The sequence below is a fragment of the Anomaloglossus baeobatrachus genome, chromosome 2, assembly GCF_048569485.1.
Source record: "Anomaloglossus baeobatrachus isolate aAnoBae1 chromosome 2, aAnoBae1.hap1, whole genome shotgun sequence".
Taxonomy (NCBI): domain Eukaryota; kingdom Metazoa; phylum Chordata; class Amphibia; order Anura; family Aromobatidae; genus Anomaloglossus; species Anomaloglossus baeobatrachus.
In genome coordinates, this window is record NC_134354.1 from 566,017,048 (window position 1) to 566,030,557 (window position 13,510).

Consider the following 13,510-nt stretch of genomic DNA (forward strand, 5'->3'; position numbering starts at 1 on the left):
CCCGGAGCAGGTGAGCCCCGTTGCAGGGTCCTCCTCTGCTGCTCAGAAACGGACCCGCCGGGTCTCGTCCTCAGACTCTTCCCAGGTTTCACCTTCATCCCCAGGTCCAGACCGTCAGTCCTCCAGGGAGGCTTCTGACTGCTCCGAGGATGATTCCGATGCGGTACCCCTACAGGACTCAGAGCAGGCGGCCGATATTCGGCACATGGTAAATAGCCTGATAGAAGCAGTAAACCAGACCTTGAAGGTACAGGTGGACCCAGTCTCCTCCCAGAGCACCCAGGTCTCCTTTAAGCGGGTGAAGCGGGCCCAGAACACATTCAGCGGACATCCAGAATTCGCTGAGTTACTGCGCAGCCACAGGCAACAGCCGGACAGGGTATTTACCAGCGGTAAGTCCATCGATTTGCATTATCCCTTTCCTGAGGGTCTTCGAAAGGATTGGGCAGGTTCCCCTGTGGTTGACCCCCCAGTCTCCCGCCTGTCTTCTCACACAGTCCTTCCACTCACTAACGGTACGTCTCTCAAAGATCCTACGGACCGTACTATTGACAGGTTGGCCCGTTCCGCCTTCGAGGCAGCGGGCTCATCCCTCTCTCCGGCCTTCGCCTCGGTTTGGGTGGCGAAGGCCCTGATGTCCTGGGCGGACACGCTACGCGGCGGTCTCCGCGCCATTCCTACCAATCCGGACCTGGTTCCCATCGCCTCGCAGATTTCCCTCGCGGGTGAGTACTTGCTCAATGCAGCCCTGGCGTCTTCAAGTTGCGCGACCCAGGCCGCCAGCAACAATGTGGCCATCCGTCGAGCCCTTTGGCTCCGCTCCTGGAACGCGGATGCGGCCTCTAAGAAGTCACTAACTTCCCTGCCCTTCCTAGGGGAGCGTCTCTTCGGAGATAGGCTGGACCAGCTGATCTCCGATGCAACGGGAGGAAAGAGTACATCTCTCCCCCAATTGCGCCCCAAGCGCTTCCAGAATCGGCGCTCCACCGCTCGTTTCCGGTCCTTTCGCAGCTTCAGCTCCAATCCCCAGCCGCGGAAAAGCCGCTCTCCTCCGAGAGACAGGAAGACCCCGTCATTCAAGACCAATCCCGCCTGGCGTTCACGCCCCCGCCAGTCCACGAGATCCTCTTCTGGTTACCGCCGTCGTTCCTCCAAGTGACTCGCGGTCGGCGCGCAACAGCGCCAGACTTGTGGGAGGGCGCCTGTCTCGTTTTCAGCATGTGTGGATCCCCCTGACCGCCGATGCCTGGGTCAGAGAGATCATCACATCAGGCTACAAAATAGAATTCGAGGCAAAGCCACCGAGACGTTTTTTCCTATCTCGCCCTCCCGAGTCTACCGCGCGGGCTCGCGCGTTCTTTCACTCCATAGACTCCCTCCTCCGAACCGGAGTCGTGGTACCAGTCCCTCCCGCAGAGCGTTTCAAGGGGTTCTATTCCAACCTTTTCGTGGTCCCCAAAAAGGACGGCTCTGTCCGTCCCGTCCTCGACCTAAAGCTTCTGAACAGGTCGGTGAGACCTCGGCCGTTTCGAATGGAGTCACTCCGGTCCGTCATCGCGTCCATGGAGGTAGGCGAATTCCTGGCATCGCTGGATATTCAAGACGCCTATCTTCACGTCCCGATAGCCACCTCTCACCAACAGTTCCTCCGTTTTGCGATAGCGGAAGATCACTTCCAGTTCACAGCTCTTCCCTTCGGCCTCGCATCCGCACCCAGGGTCTTTACGAAGATCATGGCTGCTGCCATGTCCGTCCTGCATGCCAGGGGTGTCATGGTCATCCCGTACTTGGACGATATGTTGATAAAGGGCTCTTCTTTCGAGGACTGTCGTCTCGGGGTTCAGGTCACGATCGACACCCTTTCACGGTTAGGGTGGCTGATAAATCGGAAGAAGTCCTCTCTGATCCCGGCCCGTCGGATCACCTTTTTAGGCATGGTATTCGATACCATCCAAGGGCGAGTTTTCCTCACACAGGAGAAGATCTCCTCCCTACAACGAGGACTCCGCGCTCTTCGGCGTCAGCGCCAAGTGTCCATCAGGTTCGGCATGCGAGTCCTCGGTCGTATGGTGGCGGCGATGGAAGCGGTACCCTTTGCACAGTTCCATCTCCGGCCACTCCAGCTGGCCTTGCTGAAGAAGTGGGACAGATCTCCCTTTTCTCTGGACCGCAGGTTTCATCTTTCGCCGGAGACCCGCAACTCCCTCCGTTGGTGGCTCAATCAGCGCAACCTCGCATCAGGGAGGTCTTTCCTCCCGCTCCACTGGAAGATAGTGACCACCGACGCCAGTCTCCAGGGCTGGGGAGCAGTGTTTCGACATCACACAGCGCAGGGCCGATGGTCACCGAGAGAGAGTTGTCTCCAGATCAACATTTTGGAGATGAGAGCCATCCGGCTAGCCTTGCAGCAGTTTCGGCACCTAGTACAGGGTTGCCCGGTCAGGATCCAGTCGGACAATGCGACGGCGGTGGCGTACATCAACCACCAAGGCGGCACAAGAAGTGTCGGGGCGATGCGAGAAGTCAAGAAGATATTGCACTGGGCCGAGTGTCATCACTCCCTGATCTCAGCGGTACACATCCCAGGCGTGGACAATTGGGCGGCGGACTTCCTCAGCAGGGAAGGCCTCGCCTCCGGAGAATGGTCCCTCAACCGGGAAGTCTTCAACCAGATCTGCGACAGATGGGGAGTTCCGGACGTGGACCTAATGGCCTCCCGGTTCAACCGTCAAGTTCCGCACTTTGTAGCGCGGTGCCGCGACTGCTTGGCTTTAGGAGTCGACGCCCTCACCCTGTCATGGAGCCAGTTCAGTCTCCCGTACATCTTCCCTCCGCTCCCTCTAATTCCGAGGGTCCTCAAGAAGATCAAGGCGGAAGGGATACCGGTCATCCTAGTGGCTCCGGACTGGCCCAGGCGAGCATGGTTCGCGGAACTAACTCAGCTCCTCGCAGACGCTCCGTGGCGCCTTCCAGACCGTCCAGATCTCCTGCAGCAGGGGCCTCTCTTCCATCAGAACTCACAGGTCCTAAATTTGACGGCCTGGCCATTGAATCCTGGGTTCTAGCTAAGGCTGGTTTTTCCTCAAGAGTGATTCAGACAATGATTAGGGCCAGGAAGCCATCTTCATCAAAGATTTACCACCGCACGTGGAAAGTTTTCTTCAGGTGGTGTGAAGAGCAGAATATTTCTTCTCCTCTCGCCTTCTCCCTTCCTTCCCTGTTGGCATTCTTGCAGTCAGGCCTAGATGCGGGTCTCTCGCTCGCAACACTAAAGGGCCAGATATCGGCGTTATCAATCCTGTTTCAGAAGCCACTGGCCGCTCGTTCACAGGTTAAGACCTTCATCCAGGGAGTAGCCCACCTGGCACCGCCGTACCGTCGGCCTCTAGAACCGTGGGACCTTAATCTAGTCCTAGGGTCACTTCAGGGCTCCCCATTCGAGCCCTTGCGAGAATCTTCCCTGTCTCACCTGTCTTGGAAGGTGGTGTTTCTTGTTGCCATCACTTCTATTCGCAGGACGTCAGAGCTGGCAGCTCTCTCTTGTCGTTCCCCCTTTTTGATTTTTCACCAGGACAAAGCGGTTCTCCGGCCAGATCCCGCTTTTCTCCCAAAGGTGGTCTCCCCGTTCCATCTTAACGAGGAAATCATCCTTCCATCCTTCTGTCCTGGCCCCTCTCACAGCTTGGAGAGGTCCTTGCACACCCTGGACCTAGTGCGTGTACTTAGAATTTATGTCTCCAGGACCGCGCCGTTCCGTAAGTCAGATGGTCTGTTTGTTCTCCCTTCTGGTCCCAAGAAGGGTGAATCGGCATCCAAGGCCACAATTGCCAGATGGATCCGTTCCGCCATATCAGAGGCCTACCGGATTCGGGACAAGTCTCCGCCGCGGGGGGTAAAGGCGCACTCTACCCGCGCAGTGGGCGCCTCTTGGGCGATTAGGCATCAGGCGTCGGCCGACCAGGTCTGCAAGGCCGCCACCTGGTCTAGCCTGCACACCTTTACTAGGTTCTACCACGTTCACACCCAAGCATCGGCAGATGCTATTTTTGGGAGAAAGGTCTTGCAGGCAGCAGTTGCGCACCTGTAATAGGGTGGCAGCATTCAATTATAGTGCAAGCCCGCCGAGGGAGGTTGTTGTTTGTCTGCCTCTGCGGGTTTTTCGGTATTCCCACCCAGGGACTGCTTTTGGACGTCCCATGGTCCTGTGTCCCCCAATGAAACGATAGAGAAAGTAGGATTTTTGTGTACTCACCGTAAAATCTCTTTCTCTGAGTCTTCATTGGGGGACACAGCACCCACCCTGCTTGGTTTTTTTTGGTTGATTCAATTGCATTTGCCTGCTATTTTTTCAGTGGTCTTATGTTCATAGACCTCTTGTTTGCACGGCTGCATTGTTTTAGTTACAACTTGTGTTTATGTATGGTGATTCTGGTACTCCTCCTACTGCTTGTGCACCAACTGATCTGAGCCCGCCTCCGGCTCGGGGTGTATGCTGCTAGGGAGGAGCTAACTTTTTTATGTTTACTTAGTGTCAGCCTCCTAGTGACAGCAGCATAACCCATGGTCCTGTGTCCCCCAATGAAGACTCAGAGAAAGAGATTTTACGGTGAGTACACAAAAATCCTACTTTATGGGATAAAATAAATACAAATTGCCATGTGTATATGTATTCACCCTTTTTGCTATGAAGGCCCTAATATTTCTGGTGAAAGCAATTACCTTCATAAGTCACATGCTTAGTGAAAGGAATTCCACCAGTGTACAATCTACTTATCAGACGGTCTGTCAGTATATACACAGCTTTATTGGAAGGACACAGAGGCTGCAACGTCATTAAGCAAGAACCACCACTAACCTAACAACACTGTGAAGACCAAGGACATCTCCAAATAAGTCAGAGACCAAATTGTTGAGAAGTACAAGTCAGGGTTGGGTTCTAAAAAAAAAATATACCAATCCATGATAATCCCCGGAGCACCATCAAATCCATTATCATCAATTGGAAAGAACATGGTACCACAGCAAACCTGCCAAAAGAGGGCCGCCCACCAAAACTCTTAGCCTGGGTAAGGCTGGCATTAATCAGAAAGGCAGCACAGAGACCAAAGGTAACCATGAAGGAGCTGCAGAATTCCCAAGCAGAGACTGGAATATTTGTCCATACAACCACATTTATTTAATCGTATGAACGTATACCTTACCATCATATAAAAATAAACACCAGACAATAGACAATGATTGAAAAATATCAAAAGGATAAAAATCAAAGTTGAATATCAAGATTTTCTATATATGCAATAGCATTATCATTTACAGTATAGAAATCAGTCTTGTCACCATGGTAGGATCTCTAGGGGCGCTCCTCAACAATGTGCTGGATAGTTTGACGATCTGCTCCACAGTCTCAGGTCGGAGAGTCAAATTTTCACCACTTATACATGAAATCTGACCACATACGACCACAATAAGCCGAACACTCCATAGAGCTGGCCCTTATGGAAGAGTGACCAGAAAAAAAGCCTTTACTTACAGGCAAAAATTGGAAGTCTCGTTTTGATTTTGCCAAAGACGTGTGAGACTCCCCAAATGTATGGATGAAGGTGCTGTGGTCAGATGAGACGAACATTACACTTTTTGTCCATTATGGTAAATGCTATGGTACAAAATTAACTTGTCTCATCACCCCAGGAGCACAATCCCCACAATGAAACATGGTGGTGGCAGCATCATGCTGAGGGGATGTTTTTCAGCAGCAGGGACAGGTAAAATGGTCTGAGTCCATGGGATATATGGATGGTGCAAAATATAGGGATATTCTTTAGAAAAACCTTTTTGTCAGTGATTTGAGACTGGGACTGAGGTTCATTTTCCAAGAAGACAATGACCCAAAGCATACTGCTAAAGCAACACTCGAGTGGTTTAAGGGGAAATGTGTAAATGTATTGAAGTTGCCTAGTCAAAGTCCAAACCTTAATCCAATCGAGAATCTGTGGTCAGACTTGAAGATTGCTATTCACCAGAGGAAACCATTTCACTTGAAGGAGCTGGAACACTTTTGCGTACAGGAATGGGCAAAACTCTCAGTGGCAAGATGTAGAAAGCTCATATAGACTGATCCAAAGCGACTTACAGCTGTAATTGCCACAAAGGAGGCTCTAGAAAGTACCGACTCTGAGGGGGGAGTGAATAGTTATGCACACTGAAGTTTACAGTTATTTTGTCTTATTTGTTGTTTTCCTCACAATAAAAGGAAAACCAAATGTTCACAGTTCTAGGCATGTTCTTTACATGAACTGATGCAAACCCTCAAATGAAAAAAAAACAAAAAACTGTGAAATTACAGGTTGTAAGGTAAAAAAACATGAAAAGTGTACTGTACTGCACTGTAGGTCATCAATTTAAAAGGGCACACCACAAACAGCATGTATGGCATTTTGATTTGGTATGCTATAAATATCTACTGGGTTGGCATATGACCACTGGAACTGCCACTAATCGGGAGACTGCCTGGTCTCAGAGATCAGAAATATATGGTATAGGATGCACAGTGAGTTCTCCAATTATGAGAGTAGCTAGGGAAAGCAAAAAACAGAAACATGGCGTTTCCTAGTGCAACAAATTCAAGATGGGTTTGAGCGTGAACCAGAGCCCTTTCTCGAGTCTAGGAGACATTTTGTAGATGAAGTAGATAGGTTGTAATTTCCGTATGTAGTAATCAATTACAGTACAATATTGCAGCATGGGTCCAGCAGAGTGGGCGTTGATCGTTTCTTTGTCCTACCTACAGATGAAAGAGTCCTATTTATATACTGTCCATCTCTATGGCTGTCTCGTGTTATTGGTCCTTTCAGTGCTCTATCTATTCCTCTGCTCTAATTGCCTGATTTCTTGTCCTCCAGGCTGCAATGTGCTATGTACACGTGGCTGCTCTGGTGGCTGAGTACCTCATGAGGAAAGGTGGGTGCAGTATCGGTAATATGTGCTTTTCTCACTTATCTTGGTGCATTTATCATTTGGGTTTCATCCAATGAACAGCAATAACAATATAAAGTTTTGGTAATAAATTACAGAAGTCTGAACACTACTTTCACACTGTACTCATTTTTAACGTCCGCTGTCACATACCTTTTCCAATTTGTTATAATCTATTACATATGATAGAAATGTTATATGAACACTATTCCATATTTATTTTTGCACGCTGTTTTACAGAACATCTGGTCAACATTAATGTAGACAGTAACCCTCCCGCAATTACAATGCATGGCAGTAACCTTCTCCGATTCACAAGCAATGGGATCATTTTACTTTACACCCCATGGTAGCAGCACAGGGCACAGACTATATACAATATTATAATTTCTATTAGGTGGATTGAAATTACAACACACAAATCCATATAATATCTCTGTGCTTACAGTATTATAACAGAAAGTTAATACCAAAGTTTCTACTATATGCAGATGGGAAAAGTCTCACTATACTTCAAGGGGATATCCACTTTGGACAATCCTTACTTGTTTCTCTTATGACCCTTATTCCATATACAACAGTTAATTGTTGGGGGTCACAACTGGACTTCCTTCTACTGTTTCCAGCGCTCTGGTCTCTGTCCGCCACAGCTCTGACTGGTCGAAAATCTCTGCCCAATCGTTACTCTCACGTTAATGTAGGTCTATGAGGGGCTTTTTCTGAATCTCCCATACATTGAGAAGTGACTTCTGGTCCGCATAGCAAAAACTGGATTGATTCGGCTAGTCACAACTGTGGTTTCGTGGCCCAGGAGAGGAGCAGCATTGAAATTACACTTCAAATCTCCTTTTTGTATTTGCATATTTTAAGTTTGTGCGGCAGACATTATTGCACTAAAGGGAACCTGTCACCAGATTTGGCTACTATAAGGTGCGACCACAACCAGTAAGCTCTTATATACAGCATTCTAGAATACTGTATATAAGAGCCCAGGCCGCTGTGTAGAACGTAAAACAACACTTTTATAATACCTAGGTTCGAATGGTGTCTGTGGTCTCCAGTCCAGGCCTCCTCTCTGCTGCAATCTCCGTCCTCATTCTATCCAGCCCAGCCTGGCATTGCGGTCCTGCACACACTTTGATCTGCCCTGCTGAGGGCACATCAAAGTACTGTAATGCGCAGCCGCAAGGAATGGTTAAAGACCGCCCGCACATGCGCACTACAGTACTTTGATCTGCCCTGAGCAGAGCAGATCAAACTACGCCTGCACAGGACCTCAATGCCTGCTAGTGTGGATTACATAAGACGTGTCATGCACATGGGCCTCAGAAGAAGGAGGACTGAGACCACCGCAGAGGAGGCGGCGCCGGACCGGAGATCAGTGACACCCATCAGCCCGGACCGCCTCATAGGTGAGTCTTATAAAAGTGTTTTTACTTTCTACACAGCGGCCTGGGGTCTTATATACAGCATTCTGGAATGCTGTATATAAGAGCTCACTGGTGGTGGCCGCAGCTCAGGGAAAAACCTGGTGACAGGTTCCCCTTAAAAGTGCTGCTCTTGGCAGGAAAATGCTGCTTAAAAAACGTGCTTTTCTATTCCCTTTATTCACATTCATTTGAATGAGTGAAAGACGTTGAAAGAATTGAAATACTGTAAATCTGATACAGCTTCAAATCTGCAAGGAACAAATAAGCAAGATTTCAGAACGCTCATTCACTTTGCTGAAAGAGTAAAATGTTAAGTTTTTCACTGCGAAGACGCGGGAATAAAACGACATGTGAATACACCCCCTTAAAAGAATTGTCTGCTTTTGAAACCTGATTTTTAAATACTTTATTGGGGTATTCTGAATTATTAGAAGGAAGTTAATCATTCAGGACACCCCATCGATAAGGCTGAGCAGTGAGGGTCTGTAATATGTTGAAAACAGACCTAGGTCCACCTAGTTCAACCTTCCACAACCTATTATATATTTAGTGACAAAATGTATAATTAGAGGAAGGTTGATCTAGATGGACCTAGGTCTTTTTTTCAACCTAACTGTAATAGCCTTTTGCTTTTTCTCTCTTGCTCAGACACTGTTGCTCTCCCTTGTTTTCTGGAGGATCTGTTCATGAAGTATACAGTCACCCAAAAATGTTCAAAGTGTATCATTTAGTGCTTCAGTTCCCATTTGGTGGTTCTGCAAGAACCTTTTCTGATCACGCTGTTTCTTATGGTCCCCATGCAGCATAGTGAAAGTACAACCTGTTTAAATAGAATGAACTTTTACTGTGATATCCCATGACTAACTTGCTAAATTAAATAATCCCAACTTAAAAATGTATATATATATTTTGATATACAGTATATTTTGTGTAGATCAACAGATGTGAAAGGGTTCATGTAGATTCTATAGTCAAGAAATGTGATTTATAATTTAGGCCTCGGCTTGGAAGGACCATAGCGCCATACCTTGACTAACCGCTGTGTAATTCACAGATCCTTACTCTCTGTTATATCTTATATAAATCATTTGATAACTTATGTATTTGCTAATCTTTGGTTTTCCCAGGAATGTTCAGACAAGGCTGCTCAACGTTTAGAGTGATCACTCCGAATATTGATGAGGAAGCTTCTATGATGGAAGATGTGGGCATGCAAGATGTTCATTTTAATGAGGTACCCCATGTTACAAATCATTTCTGCTCATGGATTTCCTTTTCATAAAAAAAAATCGTAGTAGTTGCAAGGTTCTGAGGACTTATGGTATTTAACAACGAGCAAAGAGGGTTAATGGAAGAAAGGGCTTATATTAATAAGCAGTGTGAGATTATAATATACTTCGCACATCAAATCAAGAATAAAAAAACAAACACATAGTCTTGATTCATCAAAGCTTTTATGCCAATACAGTGTCTTAAATGCTTAGAACAATATCAAACTGTTGATGCAGCTTAGAGCTGTGCCAAAATGTAGCAATGTTTGGCATTTTTACACCAGTTTCTCCCAGCCTTGCCCTCATTTTGGCAGAGCTGGGCAGCGGCAGGGGCATGGCTTCACAGCTAATCTAATTTATGACCAACTGTTGCGTTCCGTACCTCTCATTCCAGTCCCTGACTGGAGTAAAGTTTCTGGTGTAGCACACACAGGCACACTCCACTCATCAATTTATTCACATTCATGAACAGGGTCTGACTGCACCACTCCCGTCATCAAGAGCAGCAAGAAAATCACCGGTCTTGATGAAACTGGGCCATACAGTATACTAGTCAATGGATAAACCACCAGTGCCATGGTCAAATGTAGAAGCTTTAGTAATGAAAATAGAGAGAACTAGTGGGGTATACCAATCTAGACAATGATTGCACATACAGCAAACCTATCCACCATCCATGGGAACGTAGAATAACATTTTCTACTTGATAAAATTGTTTACTAACAAATCTAATTAACAACATGTAGGGAACATTTGGATACACTGTATCAAACTCCCTCCTAAAATCCTGTGATTGCTCTGGAAGCTTTGGATGGAAATTCGCACTTCATTTTCTTCTGGAACACAATGTTTCCCATAATCATTTTCAGGGTGATAATTATTTCTGCATTGTATGGGTATTTTTATCAGCACGTGGTACAGTAGAGAATCATTTTTGCAGGGTTTGCACGTAACCTTTAATCATGAAGACATAATTTAGTAAATGTTTAACACATATCATAGGTCATCCAGATATTAAGTATTTGATTAAATATATGGTGGGATAATAAAGAAAATGACTAATTTAGTGAACAATTGCAACATGGGCTCCTTGGCTTTTCCTGTAGAACTTGTCAGTCCTTTGCACATACGGTCCATGAAATTGTTTCTAGTGTAGCTAAAACCGTGCTATATCCAAATGTCATAGTTTTGTTTGCTGGCTTATCGTTAGCACAAAATACTAAAGGGTGGTGGATTACGTCTTTTGCGGGTCTGCAACATAAGCAGCATTTTATTTTAAGCTAGTTTAGTTTTATATTTCCATTTTATCATTGGAATGGACCACCATTGAGAGATGTGTGGGGACATTGCCACGAAGCCCTCACCGATTAGTGGCCAAGTAACTGTTGGACCACCTTGTCCTTTCATTATTGTTCCAGATGTAGTGGTGCATCTTGAGTCTTGACATGGCTTAGTTGATTTTGACATTAGTGGAGGATCATATAGTTGATTGTACTGTTACTTTAGCACAGGCTTGCAAAAATACTGCGCGCCGGCAATATGCGGCCTGCCAATGGGTTTGATGCGAATACATTTGAACAGTGTGTCGCCGGGACTGTGGCAGAGGAGCTTCCGTCAGCCCGAGCCCTAACGGGCAGCAGCGTGATATGGTCAGCATGCTACTAACCTCATCACACTGTTGTTGGCGTCGGCACACAGAGGACGCAGTAGGGTCTGGTTAAATGCTCCAGGAGGAGATGAAAATTAAATGTTTTTCAGGATTGTTATTTTCCATGGCACATAATAGATTTTTGGGGGATATTATGGAGCAGTGGGTGACATTATGGAACAATAGGGTTAATTATGGGTCTGAGGGAGATGTTATGGAGCAGTGGGGTACAGTATGGGCTACGGAGGATATTATAAATCTCTGGGGGATATTATGGAGCCCTGTGAGATATTATGAAGCAGTGGGGAACACAGTGTGATCTATGATTGATCTATAGGGAATATTTTGGGGCATTAGTGGGAGATTATGAAAGGGGGCAAATTATAGCGTGGTATGTGAGAGACTTTATGCAGAAAGACAGTATAGAGGAATATTTTGGAGAGGGTCAGTGTGAGGAGGCAGTGTGTGGGGTACATTATTTAGAGAGTTAGTGAGGAGCTGTTTAGAGGGATACTGTGTGGTGTAGATACTATGGAGGAGGCGCTATGGAGGAGATATTATGTGCTGTTGGTTTTTCTGATGCATTCATGTACTGGTGCCTCATACATGTGCTGATGGTGGTTCTGATCTTGTACACATGTAGCAATCCATAAGGTGCTTCATAGCTATGCTAAAACTTAAAAATCCTCAAAAATGTGAGATTATGAGGAGGCTTTGGTGAGTTTTTGCTCCAAAAACTCAGTTTACGTTTGTGTGTGTTCACACTGATTTTTTTTTATGGAACAGAAACTTTCCAAATCCTTACCAAATACTCAAAACTTGCTTCAGGTATTGTATTAATGTACTGACGGTGATTCTGGTGATGTATTCAACTTTCTCTTTAAATTTTTGGCAGCCTTTGGAATTGGTTCAGTATGGCAATGTGGCCCTTGGACCAAAAAATGTAGTGCACCCCTGCTTTAGAGTTATATATTTCTACTTTTCTTATAGGATGTTCTAATGGAGCTTCTCGAGCAATGTGCTGATGGACTGTGGAAAGCAGAGCGTTATGAATTGATTGCAGATATTTACAAACTCATCATTCCCATTTATGAAAAGCGGAGAGATTTCGAGGTAATTTATACCTCAATTATATTTCAGTGACTTCTTCTGCAAACTGAGTGCATAATAGTCTTTTCTAATAGACTATGGGTCAATAATGTTTAAAGAGAGAGGTTCACTATGACTAAACTATAGTATCTGATGTCCTGATAGAGCGGCACTAGTGTGTATCTGCTTCTAATAAATAGTCTTTTAAAAATGACCTTTCACTGGAATTTTGACATTTAAACTTGGATTATCCTATTGTTCCACAGGTTCTAGAACAGTTTTTCTTTTTTTCATGTTGCTTTACAAATTTATGCCCCCTGGTACTAGTGGTGAAAATTTTATTTTCAACCAACTGGGCATGTAGCACAGAACTTTTGTGGGCGTTGGGTTTTACTCCTCTGCTGATGAATAATATGGCCACACCAATCGAGCAGTTCTGTGACACCCCCCCAGTTCAATGAAAGGAAAATATGCATCTTTATTACCGGGAATCATAACTTTGGAACGGGGGGGCACAGAAGAAAAAACGTTCAAAAATCAGTAAAATAGCGGTAACTGGAGGAGGTGCTCAGTTTAAAGTGTAACCGTCATTTTAAGTTTGTTATAAATCAATACTACACATGAAAATAAGCAACTTTGTAAAGTATCTTAGAAAAATGGGCTTCTCTTTTTTATGATTGATTAATCATTTTCAGAATTCTCAGTTCATGTGTAAAATCTGTATTCAGTGAAGATATTACTGAGATAGGAGATGGCAGCTGCTACTGATGAATCAGTGTAGATGTGAGTAGGAGGGGGCACTCTAGCTCCTCTCTCTGCCTCTAGCTCCTCTCTCTGCCTCTAGCTCCTCTCTCTGCCTCTAGCTCCTCTCTCTGCCTCTAGCTCCTCTCTCTGCCTCTAGCTCCTCTCTCTGCCTCTAGCTCCTCTCTCTGCCTCTAGCTCCTCTCTCTGCCTCTAGCTCCTCTCTCTGCCTCTAGCTCCTCTCTCTGCCTCTAGCTCCTCTCTCTGCCTCTAGCTCCTTTCTCTGCCTCTAGATTCTTTCTCTGCCTCTAGCTTCTTTCTCTGCCTCTAGCTCCTTTCTCTGCCTCCTTTCTCTGCCT

At 45.9% G+C, this 13,510-nt stretch overlaps 1 protein-coding gene across 4 annotated transcripts in view; it reads left to right on the forward strand.

Annotated features, from left to right (window-relative positions):
• Positions 1–13,510, forward strand: part of DOCK9 (dedicator of cytokinesis 9) — a 426,004-nt gene that overhangs the window by 383,915 nt on the left and 28,579 nt on the right. For all 4 annotated transcript variants that reach the window (XM_075336721.1, XM_075336720.1, XM_075336718.1 and 1 more), the window contains 3 exons: positions 6,900–6,957; positions 9,530–9,636; positions 12,312–12,434. In XM_075336721.1, the coding sequence (XP_075192836.1) occupies positions 6,900–6,957; positions 9,530–9,636; positions 12,312–12,434 (288 nt within the window). The remainder of the gene's footprint in view (positions 1–6,899; positions 6,958–9,529; positions 9,637–12,311; positions 12,435–13,510) is intronic.